Below are 16,831 nucleotides of genomic sequence, written 5' to 3'. Positions count from 1 at the left end.
TAGGCGGGGGAATGAGCCCTCTCCCTGCAAACAGGACCCTTAGTAAGGAATTTTCAGAGCAGAAACTCCTGGCTCGCTGGGGGAGGCCCGTCCTCGCTGGATTCAGTGCTGCGCAAAGAAAGGACGAGGATTGTTCCCGGCCGTTACCGGCCGGCTCCCCCCGCGGCGCCGCGGGCACGGGTGGGCGGGCTCTCACCGCGCTGGCCCCGCCCGCCGCCGCCGCGGGCCTTGGCGCGAAGCCGGGGCCGCCGCCGGCCCAGGGGAGCCGCCGCCAGGAGGCGGCCTGAGGGGCGGCAGCGCAGGGGGCGCGGGAGGGGACGGGGCGCCCCGCGGCGCCGGGGCCGCGCTCCAGTTCCTCATTTTGCTCCTGAGGCCGAGCCTCCCGCAGAGCTCCGAGCGGCGATGATGGACCGCGACCGCAACAAGACGCTGCTGCTGGAGCTGCAGAGAGCCGCGGGGAACGGCCGCTGCGCCGACTGCGGGGAGCCAGGTAAGGGGGCTCCGACCGGCGGCGCGCCCAGCCCCGCTCCCCTCGCCCCTCCCCTGGCCTCACCCGGCGGGCTTCTCACGGGAGACTGGGGATGAGTGAGGGGCTGGCTAGGTCCAGTCAGCCTCCCGGCGTGCCGATCTGTGTTTCGCTCAGTTCCCGAAAAGCGGGGCCCGTCGTCACCCTTCTCTTGATGTGCCGCAGAGGCAGGAGGCGGGAACAGGTGGTTCCCGGGGCGGGCAGCCGTTCAGGTGGGCCCTGCGGGGCTGCCCTCGGCCGGACAGGGCCCGGAGCGGCGGCGGGGAGCCCCACGGGGCGAGGGGAGGACAGCGGGGGATAGGAAGTGGTCTCAGCGCACCGGCAGCTTCCCCGGAGTTATTTGTAGACAGTGCATAGGGCCGGAGGAGGAGAGGGCGTGGGGTGGTTTTCCAGCTCTGGGGGGAACGTCTCTGCACTGGCGTTGGCGTGGAGAAAGGCACCAAAGAGTCTGCTGGAAAGCGCACACCGGGCTGGCACCCTGTGCTCGTCTGAGCTGGGAGTCACCCTCACCGAACCCAGTGGTGGTGCCCGGCCGTTACTGACTACAGCAGCTGGAAGAAGACAACAAGTAGCTTCTGTTTGATGTGATAAGGGAGAAGCGGAGGGTGGTACGGTGAAAGTGGCGGTCCAAGGAAACGATCTTGCTAGAGCACTCAGAGCCCCTCTAAGCATCGACCCATCGAGGCTGCTCCAGGGGATGCAGCAGCAGGCAAGAGCAGAGCTTTCGTGGGCAGCGGACACTCGAGTCCTGGCTCTGGGTGGTTGTACTCCGTTGTATGCTCAGCAGTGCCCACTGTCCGCAACATCCTTCCTTTGTTAATTCAGCAACAGCAGCTTTCCATGCAGAACTAATAATTAGCTGAGTTTTTACATCACCACTCAGCTCCCTGTACAGTCACATTAATTTTTAAACAAATAGTCGGTGAAAGAGCCTTCGAATGCAGGGGCTTCATTCTTCACTGGGGAAAGCAGGTGCTGTTCCTCTGAACACAGTGAAGTGACAGCCGTAAATGATGGGGTGGGATTTGATGTATTATGTGTGAAGCCTGGGCTGTGCACCAGACGTGCTTTTTTTTTCCCTTGCCAATGGCTGTGCCTTTCCCCATCTATTAGTTCATTCTTTGTGTTTGTGTCTAGATCCAGAGTGGGCTTCTTACAAACTTGGAATATTCATTTGCTTGAATTGTTCTGGAATCCATCGCAATCTTCCTCAAATCAGCAGGGTCAAATCCCTTCGGCTTGACTTCTGGGAGAACGATCTTATAGAGGTACAGAGGAAAAAGCAGTAATTCGCTTACTTTTCTCCACATTTCATCATAACCTCCTCTGCCTCGTAATTCCTGTGTCATCCACCATGGACAGAGGAACAAAGCCACTCCGAGCCAAGTTAACTCCATGGGTAACGTTAGGGGGTTTTTTATGACCTACTCAATCAAATTGCATAGATAAGTGACCGTGTTTCTAACAGCCTGCAGTGTATTTTTTTTATACAGTATACAGTAACTCCTCACTTTGGTTCAGAAGCCCACAGATATTTCCAGATAGTGTGTTCTATTCGGTCATCAACATACCCTTCTAAAATATTGATTCAGCCTCTCATCTTTCAATTTAATTGAGTTAATAACATAATCACAGTTAATGTCTAGGAGGAGATGAAGGTACAGGGAAATCATAAACAAATAATTTTTCTCCTAATTTTCTTTTGTTCTTTTAATCAACAGCTACAATCTTGTGTTCCTTCCCATCTGGTTCAGAACTGTAAATACTGAAAAAGGCTCAGCCACCTAAAAAGTGCAAGCTACAATGCTAAAGGGAATTTATAAACATCAGTAGAGATGCACTGAGAGTTATGGCAAGATTGTGCTGTGCTCCCTTTGATTCAATTTTCAATTTATGTTCATGACATGGTATTGATTTTCTAGTTGCACACCTAGCTGTAACTTTTTTTGTATTTCAGTTTATGAAGAAGCATGGGAATCTCTGTGCCAAAGCTAAATATGAGGCGAAAGTCCCTCCCTACTATTACATCCCCCAGTCCTGCGATTGCTTGTAAGTTGATGCTGTATTCACTGCTACAGACCTTTACAGCCGTTGAACTACTGCTTCCCTCTACAGGTCTTGTTGGTTGGTTGGTGAAAATAGAGAAGAGGCAGATCAGCTTTATCCATGTTTTCCTCTTTCAGGGTTTTAAGAGAGCAATGGATTAGAGCTAAATATGAGCGTGAGGAATTTGTTGCCACCCAAGTCTGCCAAGATCCTTGTTCTGCAGGTAAAAGTTAGGATTGTCAGGGAAAAGGTGTTAGCCTTAAGGCCAACAGCACAGTGTTCTGTTTGCAGCTTTGAAGATCTTTAAAGTGGGTTGTTATATTTGAACTGTTTGATGTGCAGGCCTTGCTTTAAGTCTAACTTTGAGAAGAAGCTTCTAAGAAAAGGCACCTAGACAAGAGCAAGGGTGTACTCACTAGTTTTCCACTGATTTTTTCATTTGAGGTGAAAATTCTCAGATGGAAAAAAGACTTGAAACTCTTTGCCACATCACCATTCAGATAAACAGTCCTGCTATTGTGCTGCTGTTCTCTGACACTTATCTTGGTCCAATCTGTAGGGAGCCGTGAAGGATTCCTCTGGAAACGTGGGCGGGAAAGCAGACAGTTCCAGAAGAGGCGATTTCTCCTATCAGCAAGGGAAGGGGTGATGAAGTACTATACCAAAGAAGTGAGTTCCTCAGCCAGAGTTGGCTGTAGGTAGCTGGTCAACATCCATCCTCAAACCCTGCTCTTCATCAGAAAAAAAACAGCATAAATAGCTTTGTCTCCAGTTTTGCAGCCAGGCCAGCCTGTGTTTGGAGCAGCCCAGATGTTTCCCCATTAACATATGTGGTATCTTAGGCAATTGCTCTTTTGGATTTAGCCCTTTTCCTCATTCCTTATCTTAATCCTGCAGCCTCCTTTTGCTTAGTGGACAAAGGAAATGGATACTGGCACTTGAACAGCAAGATGAAGAAGAGATCTGTTAGGAGTTTTTACCTCTTATATTACCAAAATATTCTCTCATCAACTGCTGTGGCATCTTGGTCAACATGTCTCCTTTCTGTGGGAGAGTGTAGCTAATTGTTCTTCAACCACGAGGCTGGAGATAGAACCCATGCCTTGCAATTGAGACACATCCATCTCAGTGATCCAGCATTTGTCAAGGAAAGGGAGTCACTCTTTGTGATTTTATGTAGCATGTAATTAAGGCTTTATATTTCAGGTATATCCAGTATTCAGATATTTTAGGATGCCTGCTTTCTCTTCAGTAGGGATCTAGTTCTCATACAGCTAATGTGTCCTCTGTTACTTTCCCTGAGAGCACTTTAATACAGTGATGCTTTTCATTTCACAGTCCAGAGGTCCAAAAGCCATTATCAGCATTGAGAATCTGAATGCAATGTTCCAGACAGAGAAAATCCAACACGCTCATGGGCTGCAGATCACATACAACACAGGTGGTCAAACAAGGAACCTTTTTGTCTATCATGAAAGTGGAAAGGTGAATACCACAGAGATTTTGGTATAAGCAAGATTCTTAGATGTTGGATCTGTATTTTTGGAAGAAATACCATATTTCAGCAGAATGTGATTTTATTTGAAGTTGCTATGACTTGTAGAATATAGAAAGTTGTTCCTGTTTTTCTGGGGCATGTATTCAGCTTCACACCCTGAATAGTCTTAAGGCCTCAGTAGGGCACGTATGTGAATCTCTGTAAGGTAACTGCCTAATGGCTTTATACAATTCTGCGGTTATATTCTTTGAAGCCTTCTTGACATTCATGAAATATTACTGTTCTGCATTATTTCCAAGAAAACAATGATATTTTAAAGAAGTATGTCTACAGGTTTTGTTAGATTTCTCTTTCTTCCCTTGTCATAGTTCTCATGTCTTCCCAGGTACAAAAGTTTTTAAACAATCCATAACTGAATCAACTGAAAAAGCCTGTGTCCACAGACTTGGGTGACTGTTCATGCTGAGAATGTCTGGGACCTCCCTGTAGGGGAATTTTTAAATTATTTTGGAGGCTCAGCGTTTTTCAGGTGTCTGGGACAAGTCACTGACTCTCTCTGCCCCTTGGGGAGGAAAGTACATCTTTGCAAATAGGTCACAAGGAAGGAGAAAGAGATTTTGGAGAGGCAGCACTCTTACTCATTCTTGTTATTTTTGTCTTTATGTTTGTATTCACTGTTTTCCCTAGGAGATTGTTGACTGGTTCAATGCTATTCGGGCAGCACGTTACCATTATCTCAGAACAACCTTCCCAGCTGTTCCAGAGCCTGAGGTGAGAACTGAACTTGAAGAGCTTGAAGCAGTCTGTGCAAACATAGCACGGGAAAACATTTTCTGACTTCTTCTGCCAGAGTCAGGTGCTCAAACAGCAGCATGTGGGTCTTGGGAATGGACAGAGAGATAGAAGGAAAGGCCACATTGGGTAACATGCAAAAACGTAGTCAACACTTAAGGCTTAGAAGTCTCCATGTGGTCCTTGTAACTTGTAATCTTTCAAAAATCTTATGTTACTTCTTATTTCAGACTTCTCTTTACTGAGCAGCCAAAAAAAGCCCCGGACCCCAAAAGCCAAAATTGATGTTGATTAGCTTTAACAGGAACAGAACAGAAAAGCAAGCCTGAATGAGACAGACTTTTTTTCTGTATGTTTGTGTTCTCGTAGCTCATACCCAGGATCACAAGAAATTATGTCAAAGAAGGATATATGGAGAAAACAGGACCAAAAGTAAGTGCATCCTTGGCAGTACACATACAGAATTGTTCTAGATGGAGAGTATTTGATAATTCTATTATGTTTATTTATTAGACTGTATACTTCCTGGGACGATAAAAGACATTATACTCAAGCCTGTCATGTTCTTTGGGATGATCATGTTTTATTTTGTGTGGAGAATAAGTCTGAGAAGAAGAATCCTCCTTGAAGAGTAAGCAGAATGGCTGGCAATGGGTGTGGAAAGTCCTGTTATGCAAAACTAAATGTATTTCTGTATCTCCTAACTGCAGCTCTAGAACTGCAGCTCCTGCTAGAAGAGAACATCACATGCTGACTCCCCTACTTCCTTGTTTCTCTTCAAGTCAGTAGCACATAAGTCACATCTGCTTACAGCAGCAAAGTGTGATTGAGGAAATTCTGCACAGTGAAGCTATGGTTTGGTTTAACTTTTTGCAGGAAAGTATTTGGGCCACTACTTCTTGGAACACGAGAGGGAGATTTTAGGCTCTGCTGAAGGAGGAGATAAAGATCTGAGGTCTTGTTTGAACATTGCCACTTTTGCCTCGCTCTCCTCTGAGCGAAGCATGAGCCAAAGTCCCATTATAAAGTTCAGTGGTGAAATGTTGGTATTGAGTATGCTGGGGTTTTGGCCCAGTTCAGTGTTAGTCTCTCAATACATCTTCCTGCAGGTACTTGCACAGAGAATACTCACAGCTACAACCATGGAAGATTGTGTGTTTTTCTCCTAAGGCCTAAATTCTGCTCAAACTGAAGTGAGTCCTAGAAGAGGACCGTTCAGCACAGAACAGTGAATAGCTCAGGGAATGGTCGGATGAGTGTGGTTGCTGGAATTAGCACTTTTAAAAAATCATTTGTCCCTACGATTGTGCATCCGACAATGCTAGGGACAACCCCCAAAACCAAAATGCTGAAGCTGATTGCACTCTCTCCTCATTATCGCCACTGGCCCAGGCATCATACTTTGCAGTGCTTTCAATTAATTCATTTGCTGCAACTTTTGTAATCTTGGTAATTTGAGCACTGGTAGAGCCAAACTTCCTTGCCTTCCCCAAGGGATTGCCACTGAATGCAGATCTCTAGTGTGGACCCACTCAAGAGGCAGAAGGGAGGTGAGGGCTGCACACAGCAGTGACTCACCCGTTACCAGCTTCACGGATGAATGAAACTGAACTCAAGCTCTGAGTCATTTAAGCAGTCCATGGATCTGCCTTGAATAGGCCAAACCCCCCTCTGGGACTTGGTCTTTAAAGAACTTCTACCATCTACTTGCAGCAGAAGGAGGCCTTTAAGGTGCGCTGGTTCTGCCTGGATTCTCAAGAAAGGAACCTGATGTACTTTAAAAATCCACTGGTAAGGAGAGTGTTCATTGAGCTGGGAGGGGAGGAAGGGTCTCTTCTCATCCAGCTTTTCCACTGGCTTCACAAGACTGAAAGCGGGCTCAGTCTCAAGAGCTCATCTCTCTTGTCAGTCAGTCTCTAGGTTGGGTCCCTACTTCCTCCTTCTGAGAATCCCCATGAGTATAAAAAAACTCTGGTGTGTTTCCTGTTGCCTGTCACCAAATTGGTGTCCCCCTCACACGTTCCCAGTTCCTGCTCCATGTCAGAGGATAGAACAATGTCTGCTGGAGCTGCGCTGTCCACTGGCTAATGGCTGTCTTCTGCTTCCTTCTCTCCAGGATGCATTTGCGCAGGGCCAAGTTTTTATTGGAAGCATGGATGAGGGATATGAAGTACGAGCTGGCTTGCCCCAGGGACTCCGAGTGAAGAAGAGGAAACCAGCGATCACTGTGGTCACACCAATGAGAGAGTTTGTGTTTATATGTGAGAACGACAGGGAGCAGAGGGAGTGGATAGACGCCTTAAATGGAGTCATTGCCCAGCCTTTGACTGGTTAAGACTAGCACTGAGTTCCGGTGGACTGCACTTCTTAGGCTCTGTTCAGCACTGCTCTATGGCCTCCTGTTGGCAAGGATGGTTCTCAAGACCCTGCAGTGACTCTACTGCAAAAGGCTTCTTCCTTGAACAGCCACACGCACAGGAAGAGTGGCAACAGAGGAATGAGTAAGAGGGAGTGCAGATACTCAGAAATTATCTGTGCCCCTGCAGAACCTTGCTTGAACTGCCTTCTCTCTCCCTACCCTTCTCTGCTTTGAGCAGAGGAGGCCTTCCTAGCCTGATGGGATGAATCATCCAGTGTTGCCTTATGGAAAAAACCCCAAAGCCAGTGGAGAAAGTCTGACCCTAGAAGGGCTGGCATGCGTTTCCTTGAGGACTCCTGCAAATGCTGTTCTATCAGCTCCTTTTTTCCTTGCCTTTCATGTCAGAAGGACTCCTGTACATCCTGAAGAGTGCACCTGACAATCCAGCCAGTGGTATATATCCAGAAGAGGTGTGTGTATCAGCTGCTTCTGTTGCATGAGTACATAGGGATGGTGAACGAGAGGCAAAGATATTATCTCCTATAGGAAGATGCAGGGTGGATAGATCTGAGATGCCAATTCATGCTGGACTCACTGGATGTCCTTCTCAGGGAGGAGTAGAGTCAGGCAGCTGTGCTCCACCTGCCTGCAGCTCCTGTCCAGACAGGGACATGGTTGTTTTCAACAGAGTGGGTTTAATGTATTTTACAGTGTTACATTATTGGCACAGTAAAAAATAAAAGTTAAGTTTTAATTTTGGAAGATACTGTAATGGAATCACTCTGATGACAAATACTTCTAGCTGCTTGCTTTCAACAGTCTCTACTGTTTGACTTTTTAATGAGTGGCAAATCCAACATGTGAAGACCAAATTTTTTCCAAAGCAACCCCACAAAGTGCTCCAGCAAACACATCATAAGTATAGGATGAACGTATGCTGATCTGTCTCACCTCCTAAAAACCAGATGAAGCTTAATGAGCTTGATTACTCTGAGGATTGAAAGGCAGAAACTAGTTTTAAAAGTTACTTCAGTGACTTCTTTGTCTTCAGTGACTTGCTTGAAGACACTCAATGACACTTCCAGTGCTGGAGGGTGAGTGCCTCCTGATCAGGTACCACTTACCTCCATTCTGTGCAGGAATTGGTGAAGATTTGCATTGAGTATTTTCTTGCCTCAAGACCAAGTCTGAGATTTGGTTCTACCAAGCAGCCAGTCATTCAGATATTTAATTCTTATTTTAGATAGCCTTAGTCCTTAGGTTGCAAATCAAGAGGAAGTCTTGCAGACTAAGTTTCTGGTGAGTCTTCCACCTTTTGCTGACAATTGCCAGCCAGTCTGAAATACCCGGAATAGTTTTCTTCTGCACAAATGAGGAACTGCCAATACTTGCAGGGATTACAGAGATTAATTCTTTTTTTTTTTTTTTTTTCCCTCCCCACAGTAGTGCAGAAGAATGGTTTGAATTGGATCATCATTCTGCCTGTTTCAGCCAGCTCATCACCATCCAACTCTGAGCAATCTGCAGCAGTTTTGCTTGCTGATGGGCTCCTATAAACTTCCCTGTCTTCCCACTCTCTCCCCATGCAACCTGATTCAGTCTAGCTCCCGCTGGTTCAGCAAATCTTTTTTAACAACTGAATCCTGCAGCTCTTGAAATCGATAGCAAAGCACCTTCTGACTTGTACAAGGAATAATGTCAGTCTTTCTTTGGTGTGACCTACGTGAACGGTTGTTTTGAGATGAGCTGAGTAAGCCAGGATGACCCCAGAAGAGTTCAGTCCACCCAGAGGCCCAAACTTCACAGGGGACAGGGCTCTGCAAGTCCACGGCGCTGCGGTGCTTGCTCTCCCGGATGGGTCAGCAGAGCAGCCATGTCAGCAGCTCTGGTGGGGCTTGTTACAAAACCGGGAAATTCCCTCTGAAAATGAAATCCTGCAGATAACAGGAACTTTTTTTTGGAGAGCCAGTAAAAGTCAAGGCCAGGTCATGGAGAGCTCTGCGTCACCGTTCATTTCTCAGTGTCCCATCTCCCCCCAACTTTTCGGACCGAGCCGCCAGCAGAGGAGGAGCCGGGCCGGCACTGGGGGTCCCGCACTGGGGGTCCCGCCCAGGGCCCCGGGGCGCGGGCTGAGCGGCGGCGCACGGCCCGGTGCAGCGCGGCGGCCTCTACCGGAGCCACCGGCACAGCGGGGCCCTCCTGCTCCGCGCCTTTGCCCCTCCCGGCTCTCTCTCCGGAACACGGCGGGAGGAGGCGCCCGGGGGAAACGAAACTCGGCCGGCCGCTCCGCCCCGAGCCGGGCCGGGCCATGGCCGCCGCCGTGGAACTCGAGCGGCTGCTGCGCGCCGTGGACCTGAGCTGCTCCTGCTGCCTGCAGTACTTCACGGAGCCCGTGCGGATCACGGGCTGCAGCCACAGCTTCTGCCGGGCCTGCATCAGCGAGTACTGCAAGGGGAAGCAGCGCGCCGGCTGCCCGCTCTGCCGGGAAGGCTTCGAGCTGAAGGACCTGCGGCCCAACCGGGAGCTGGCCGCTCTGGTCAGCTTAATCTCGCAGGAGGTGCAGGAGGAAGAGTGGGAGACACGGGATGAACCCACACTCGCTGGAGCTGCAGCCTCCAGCCACTGGAACGCGGCGGGGTGGCGACCTGCGGAGAAGGTACGGCCCCCGGCTCCTCCCCGCGGCACCCCCGCCGACAGCCCGGGGCTGCTCCCCGCCCCACTGTCCCCCCCCGACCCGGGACAGCTCTGGCCGCGATTGTAGATACTTCACCGGGGTCATGAACGTGGGGACGGAGTTAACTTTATCTTTGTGTTCGCTTCCCCCCCTTCCCGGATGCTTTGCGTTTCCCGTGCTAAGATGAGTATTGTCACGCCAGTATCGTGTATGTTGAGCGGACTGGTTTAGCTAAAGCAGTGTTTGGGGTTCACTGGTGGGGTTGGTACACTGGGGACTGCACAGCTGAATCAGAAGAACTGACAGCTGTATGTATTTGGCTGATGTACACTAGTAGTAACTGACTCCTCTTTGTGCTGGGTGGTATTTATTGCACCTGCGTAGCATTGGGGATGCCTGAAAGGACACATGACATTGTTATACAGTGCTACAGCTCCGCCCAGCTGAATGGCACAAAATAAGACTGCTTCATTATCTAAATCTCTGCTTAAAATAGCTCCCAAACTTAGGAGGAGGATATGAGAAAAATCTGTTGACCTTCATTATTTTAGCAGATCCGTATCTAAAAAGTCGTCTTCAGTCTCTGCAGTCGAGCAAAGAGCTGAAGCTCACAGTTCTATTTGAACACGTAATTGATGGCTGTTGCTTGTTGACTTCATTGTGACTATTCCCACTCAGAATTAATCGTGTCTTCTAGACCCCTCCTCAACCAGTCCAGTGCTTAGTTAACGTCAGTGACATATGGATTTTTGTTATCCTGCTGTTTAACCTAGTCATGCTTTCTTTGAGAGTTATATAAATGGTCCAATGTGTCACTTTAAAGGAGGAAGAGATATGGGACATCTCCAAGCAACTAGAAGTGACTGTAGAGACCATCCACCTTTTGGGGAAAAATCTCAGTGAAACAAAGGTACACATTGTACATTAATTACCTGCAGTTAGCTGCTGTTTCCACTGCCACCTGGACATATGATTGACTCCAGTGCAGCTTTCCAGCCCAGAGCAGGAATCTGCCTTTTTGTTTCTTTATTTTGCTGTCACAACTCTTGTTTTTATTGATGAGAGTGAACTATGGCATCAGCTGTACTAACTCCTATCTTGGCTGGCACAAAAGCCACTGGAGTTGTGCATTGTTGCCTTTTTCTGCCTATCCCAGGAGTAGCCTGAATGTTTCTGGATCTCTTAGATGCAAAATGTAAATCATAAAGAGGGAATATTGATCTTTCTAAGTTGTCAAGTAAAGACTGCTGGTGATAAAATAGTCAAGATCCTTAACGTGTCCAAAATCTCATTGCAAGTAATGCAGGATAGCATCAAATATATTTTATACCTTTGAATAAAGGTAGCTGTTTCTGGTCTGCAGGGGTCAGTCAAATAAAATGTTAGACGGGGCGGTAGGTTCTCGTATTCCATGTATCTTGTCTAACAACACAATGAACTCTGTGTTTTCTGCCTTTCAGGAATATGCATCTCGGATCAAAAGCCAGATTATTGAAGATTTCTGTTGCATGAAGGAGTATGTTGAAAGACAGGGGCGTAACACACTGATGTTCATTGAACAGGAGCAAAAAGCAGCTCAACAGAAAATTGAAGAGACTATTCACCAGCTCTGTGTTGAAGCAAACAACCTCATGGACATGAAAGCTGAAACGGTAAGTGATGAAATGAAGTGGCAGAATATGAGTAGAAACTCTTAAGCTAAATGTCTTGAATAGCTGAACATGTACAGAGCACTTTCAGGTCCTTGCTGCACTGTTCTCACTAAGACAATGATACTAATCCACAGACATTGCTGTTACTGTGGAAAGTTTGGGGTTAGAAATTCACAGGGAAAAAGTCTCAGAAAAGACATAGGCTGGGGGTGCAATTCAGAACTAGATTTGTTCCAAGGGCATTGGTCAGCTGGAGTGAAGTGGGGACTGCGTTGCTTAAATCCAGTCCTGCATCAAATCTAAGGTTAAGATAGATCATTTACTATCTGTTTATTTTCCAGAACATGTATATACACTTATGTATGCAAAGTAAAGAATTCACAAAGTGATTAAGTGCTTTCTAACAACTGTACGGGGGAAAATATGTCAAGGGCTCTCAGATGAGGCAGTTAAAGCACTTTAAATTCTGCAGAGCCTGTTTTGATGTTGAAAACAACAATTCCAATGATGCAAATTAGCTAGCAGGAATTTGGAGTGGTGCTCACTGGGTGTGACAGTGCCAGGAGGCAGAAGTGGACTTCCAGGGCCAAGGCACAGGGGCCTACACTGGAATTCACCTCGTGTGACTATGGATTTATATCAGAGCCAGAGCCCACTTATAGGCAATAAGGGGCTACTTTTAAAGCGTGAGTCATTTGGCCTATTTGAGACACCTACCTGCAAATGAGGTTAATCAAGCCTTCAAAACGCCTGTTGCTTTCCGCAGACTATAAAGGCAGACTAAGAGAACAACCTCAGATGTAGATTTCCACAATTGCTAAATTTAGGCAAATGAGGCTTAGCCGTTTGTGGGTGTTTTATGCTACATTTTACTAAAGCATTTTAAAACTTTTGGTTTGGGTTCTAGAACAAGAAGAAAGTTTAAAAAGAGAAAGTTTATGTATACATATGTATATTTAAAGAAATTGGTTTATATATATACACACATATAAAAGAAAAATCAGTTCCATTCTTAGTTTTCTTGCAGAAAACAAAGTGTTTTATTTTTTATTACAAATAAACTATTCTTTCATATTTTCTGTAAGATTTCAAGTTGTCTCTCCCAGATAACTATCCTATAAAGGAAGCTCTCAATAAAAGGATAAGAGTTTGGAGAGATCACTGCTGTTTTTCCACTCTGGCTTTATAATATAATCTGATATGGTAGGCAAAATAACTGCTATTATTTACATTTTCTCCTTGATTCTTTTCTGTTATTAGAGTTACTTACCTGAGAGACATAGGTACAAAGACTTACTTTCAACAGTGAATAAAATTGCACTTGATCAGAAGCTTAATGTTGTCAAAAGTGCTGTAGAAGATCTTAAAAGAAAGTTGGAAATTTTACTTTTGGAGAAATATGCTCAGAAGTTCCCAACAGGTGAGTTTTCCTTATTTTGAAATCTCATTTTTAGAGGGAGTGGATCTAGCAGGGTCCTGCATGTGACTCCCCTCAACTCAGTCCCTTGCGTGGCGGGGTTGGGCTGCTGTAATTTGACACTATTTTGACCCCACAGTAAAGATTTGTGTGAAAGAACCATTCTTACAAACAGGTAGGTCTGTAACTTTGGAAAACAAAAACTTCAGACAAGACAGGTGTGCCTGTGTGTTTTGGAGACAGCATGATTACTTTATACTTCTTTCATGGGAGCCCAAAATAAAAGAACTGACTGACATGCAGATCAGGAATGAAGAATAACACATAATCCATTTAAAGATTTTTTTTTTCTAAATACAGAATAACGTAAGAGGAAAGTCTTTGCTAAGAGCAGACATAAAATTCCCTCCCACCAAAAGCTTTATTTAAGCAAAACTTTAGATCTGGGATGGCCTTTGCTATGGACTTCTCCTCCCAGCACCATCTGTCTGCTGTAGAAAGACTACTGAGTGTTTTTGAGAGCAATTTAAGACTGACTTAAAACCCCACTGGCACTGAGGGGCAATCCTCCCCTTCCCACTCTTCCCAATACTACCTGCACCGGTTCTCAGAAACCCCAGATACTTAATTATATTTTTACTTCAGGGTTTTTCTTGATCATTTCAGCAACTGAGTTTGCAGCTTTGCTCCACAATCATTTTTACTAGCAAAACCAAGGAATCAGTGGGCAGAGGTGTGGGGCAGGAACTCTTAAGGACGGCTTTCATGATGAAGGCAATGTATTACCTAACTATGCCAGAAAGTGTCTGCAAATGAGTCTTGTAAATATGTACTACAATGCCCTAGAAAATTAGAAACAGCCCTTATAGCTGCAGAGCTAAATGTCAGGATTTTTGGTCAGCAAGTACAATAAAAAATTACTTTGTGCTTATGAAATGTGTGTGCAAGTAACAGAAGAAACACACGATACTCAGAAAAAAAAAGACCACCATCGTAAACACTTTTATGACAGAAACTGGTTTATCTGCGTAGAAAGATCCAACTGCTTTACCCATCCAACTTTTCTGACTGCTCCATTCTGACCACACTTAGGGCAACAGCATACACTTTTTTTGATAAAAATGTTTGTCTACACATCCTTTGATAATTTAAACAATCAAAAAAATAACTACTTGTTTTGTACTTTAACCACTAGCTAGGTTTATTTTATGTATATTTTCCTTTAGAAGCATAAATACTTCCTATTTACATTTTGAAGAGTGCCTTAACGCTTTATTTTTTTCATATTTAGTGCAACCTCCAGACCCACATCAGGAGACAAATGTCTGCTCATTATCTCCAGAGTCTGCAGCTAAAAATCCAGAGCCAATTATTTCAAGCCAGTTTTCTCAGTGTAAGTATGCAAGCCAACATGACTCTTCAATGACAATGTTCAAGTGACTATGAGACTGTGGATTTGCTGAAGTAAACTGTACTTACAAACATCAGCAGGAGGTCTGGCTGTTTACCTGAAGCACAGAAACACAATAACGTTACCATGAATTAATCAGTTGCTGCAGCATAATGCAATACTATACCTGACTGCGTGTGCAAGATACAAAGGATAAGAAACCTTTTTCATGGAGGTATATAAGCTGTGTTGTGGCTTGTGCTGGCCGCAGAGTCCAAGTTGGTGCACGGGCAGGGCAGTTGCTGCACCTTACTGATCGTTACCGTGTTAAGCCGTCACGACTCCATTTGTTGTCTGAATTCGCCATCGTTTTTACAGAAATATTTTTACAGTCAACACACACTACTACAGCTGTAGCTTAAAACACAAACGAAATGCTTTTGCTGCCAAGGTATGCAAGAACATGTCCCAGTGAACAGATGACTATGTAAGTTTTATTAAGGTAATCATCCCATTTATTATTGGCAAAAGGTTAATTTTTTAATAAGGTTGTGGTTAGGAATAAGATCCATCGTGTAGGGTGCCAATTACCTTCACCTTCCCACTGGAGTGCATGAGTCTGTCATTCATGTTTACTCATCTGTGGCTGTTAAGTGTTTCAGCATGCACTGGGCTCAGGATACAGCTGTTAGTGTTTGGTTGAGCATTCTTACTGATTTGCAGGTTGAACTTTGATTAAGGTTTATTGTATGATCATTGGTTTTCATTTCTGTTCTTGAGTAGGCATGTACATCCACTGTTATTTAGGATGGCTAAATACTGAGGTGATCTGCCTTCTCATTGCCTGCAGGTGAGAATATTTTCCTTTCTCTCTTCTAGGGGCAGATGATGTGACTTTTGATCTCAAAAGAGTATACGAGCGCTTAGCAATCACAGCCCAGAACAGGAAAGTAATGGTTTCCAGCTACTCGACCAATTATGAACCAGCACCCAACAGATTCTGCATCAGCCAAGTAATGTGTTCCCAGAGCTTCTCTACTGGGTGCCACTACTGGGAAGTAATTACCAAGGACAGCGATGGATGGGCTGTTGGAGTTGCTCATGAAATGATTGGTAAAAGGGACAAATTAGGAAGAACAGAGCATTCCTGGTGTGTAGAATGGCTAGGTCCAAAAAAGCAGCTGTCAGCGTGGCACAGAGATCAAGAAACATTATTGCACAAGGATAAACCATTGAGGGTTGGAGTTTTCCTGGAGCTAGAAAAGAAGATGGTGTCATTTTACTCCATCAATGACAAAGAAATGCTTTTGCATACTTTTGAAATCAATACCTCAAATCCTCTTTACCCTGCTTTCTGGCTATATAGCCTAGAAAGAAATGGATCTTTAACTATAAGTCACACAAACAGGAGGTAATGCCTGTTCAGAAAAGTGACTATTTTGGCTGTGACTGCAGAGCTTCCATACAAACTTCAGTGTTTAGCACAACAATTTACCAAGGAGCGTATTGCCACCCAGGCTTTTCTGGAAATCAGCAGCTGATACTTTGTCTGCTCTGCTTTTCTTCATGCTGTGCTCTGATGTAGCCAAACTTAATTAAAGCAATTCCAGCGTATGCTGTAGGTGGTAACTGTCCCTGTGGGAGTGAAGTGGATTTCTTAAGCAGCTTCAGATCATCCCGGGATATTCCTAAGAAGGAATGCACCAAAGAAGCTCTGAGATTGGGGATAAGCCCTTTCCATGGGCCTCATTTTCCTACATTGATAAAAAAAATTATATGTGAACAGATTATGCCGTTTCATTCTATTAAGTGAGCTTTATTTGGAAAGATCTGATTGAGTAAGGAATGCTCAGAGGGCAAGACTGTTACTGATCTCATGCATTAAAATATCTAAGTACTAAACTACAGGAAATAAGCTTTGTATTTGAGGACCTGACACTTGAGGGAGATCTCCCAGAAGAACATCCTATCTCGCTGGTACCTTATCTTGTTTTAGTCTTGCCCAGACTAAAGCATTGTCAGTCCTGGTTGTAATGTGACCATGGGAATGGTTTTGGAAGCAGATGTTTTAAAAGGTGCTTGTACCAGCTAATAAATCATGCAGTCACTTTATTGCTCTTTTTAAGAGCCAGCAAACAGGACTGCGTCATGGAAAGGACCATCTTTTCTTGCCAGAAAGCCTGAGGAAACAAGTGGTTCTGTGAGTTTCCTTGCCAGCGTACAGGCAATGTTTCTGCTCTTGCATATTGTATCTTTCTGGCTGTAGCTGGGTCTCTGTTGCCTCTGCGGGTTGAAGGGGCCAGAGCTGAGATCCTGGAAAAGCTACCGGCAGCTGAATTTCTGAGAGGACGACTGCTTCATGCAGGCAAACTGAAAACACAGTTCCCAAGAAGCAAAAGCTTTTTCAGGATGACAGTGGTGTTCCAGAATGGACACAAAAAAAAAAGAGAAATTTAATGTGAATAAAGCATGCAGGA

The 16,831-nt window shown here is 45.3% G+C and overlaps 2 protein-coding genes across 5 annotated transcripts; both read left to right on the top strand.

Moving 5' to 3' along the window:
- Window positions 1-279: 279 nt before the first annotated feature.
- On the top strand, window positions 280-7,973 carry ADAP2 (ArfGAP with dual PH domains 2). Of its 4 annotated transcripts, none has more exons than XM_086762099.1 (10): window positions 280-490; window positions 1,664-1,794; window positions 2,484-2,575; window positions 2,710-2,795; window positions 3,132-3,241; window positions 3,911-4,057; window positions 4,761-4,841; window positions 5,232-5,294; window positions 6,576-6,653; window positions 6,979-7,973. In XM_086762099.1, exons 1-10 carry the CDS (start codon window positions 403-405, stop codon window positions 7,195-7,197), a joined length of 1,095 nt encoding a protein of 364 aa, XP_086618225.1. In that variant the 5' UTR covers window positions 280-402; the 3' UTR covers window positions 7,198-7,973. The 4 variants fall into 4 exon arrangements, with proteins under 4 accessions (XP_086618225.1, XP_086618226.1, XP_086618224.1 ...); XM_086762098.1 differs by having other exon boundaries at window positions 281-490; window positions 4,758-4,841; XM_086762100.1 differs by lacking the exon at window positions 6,576-6,653 and having other exon boundaries at window positions 4,758-4,841.
- Window positions 7,974-9,330: 1,357 nt separating this feature from the next.
- RNF135 (ring finger protein 135) lies at window positions 9,331-15,988 on the top strand. The gene is made up of 6 exons (XM_086762097.1): window positions 9,331-9,877; window positions 10,719-10,805; window positions 11,356-11,547; window positions 12,808-12,967; window positions 14,256-14,357; window positions 15,234-15,988. The coding sequence occupies exons 1-6, from the start codon at window positions 9,530-9,532 to the stop codon at window positions 15,767-15,769; spliced, it is 1,425 nt and encodes a 474-aa protein (XP_086618223.1). The 5' UTR covers window positions 9,331-9,529; the 3' UTR covers window positions 15,770-15,988.
- The last annotated feature ends 843 nt before the right edge of the window (window positions 15,989-16,831 follow it).

The sequence above is a fragment of the Chlamydotis macqueenii genome, chromosome 18 (genome assembly GCF_036417535.1).
Source record: "Chlamydotis macqueenii isolate bChlMac1 chromosome 18, bChlMac1.mat, whole genome shotgun sequence".
Taxonomy (NCBI): Eukaryota; Metazoa; Chordata; class Aves; order Otidiformes; family Otididae; genus Chlamydotis; species Chlamydotis macqueenii.
The sequence above is the reverse complement of the archived record's forward strand: the minus strand, read 5'-3'. Positions and strand labels throughout refer to the sequence as shown.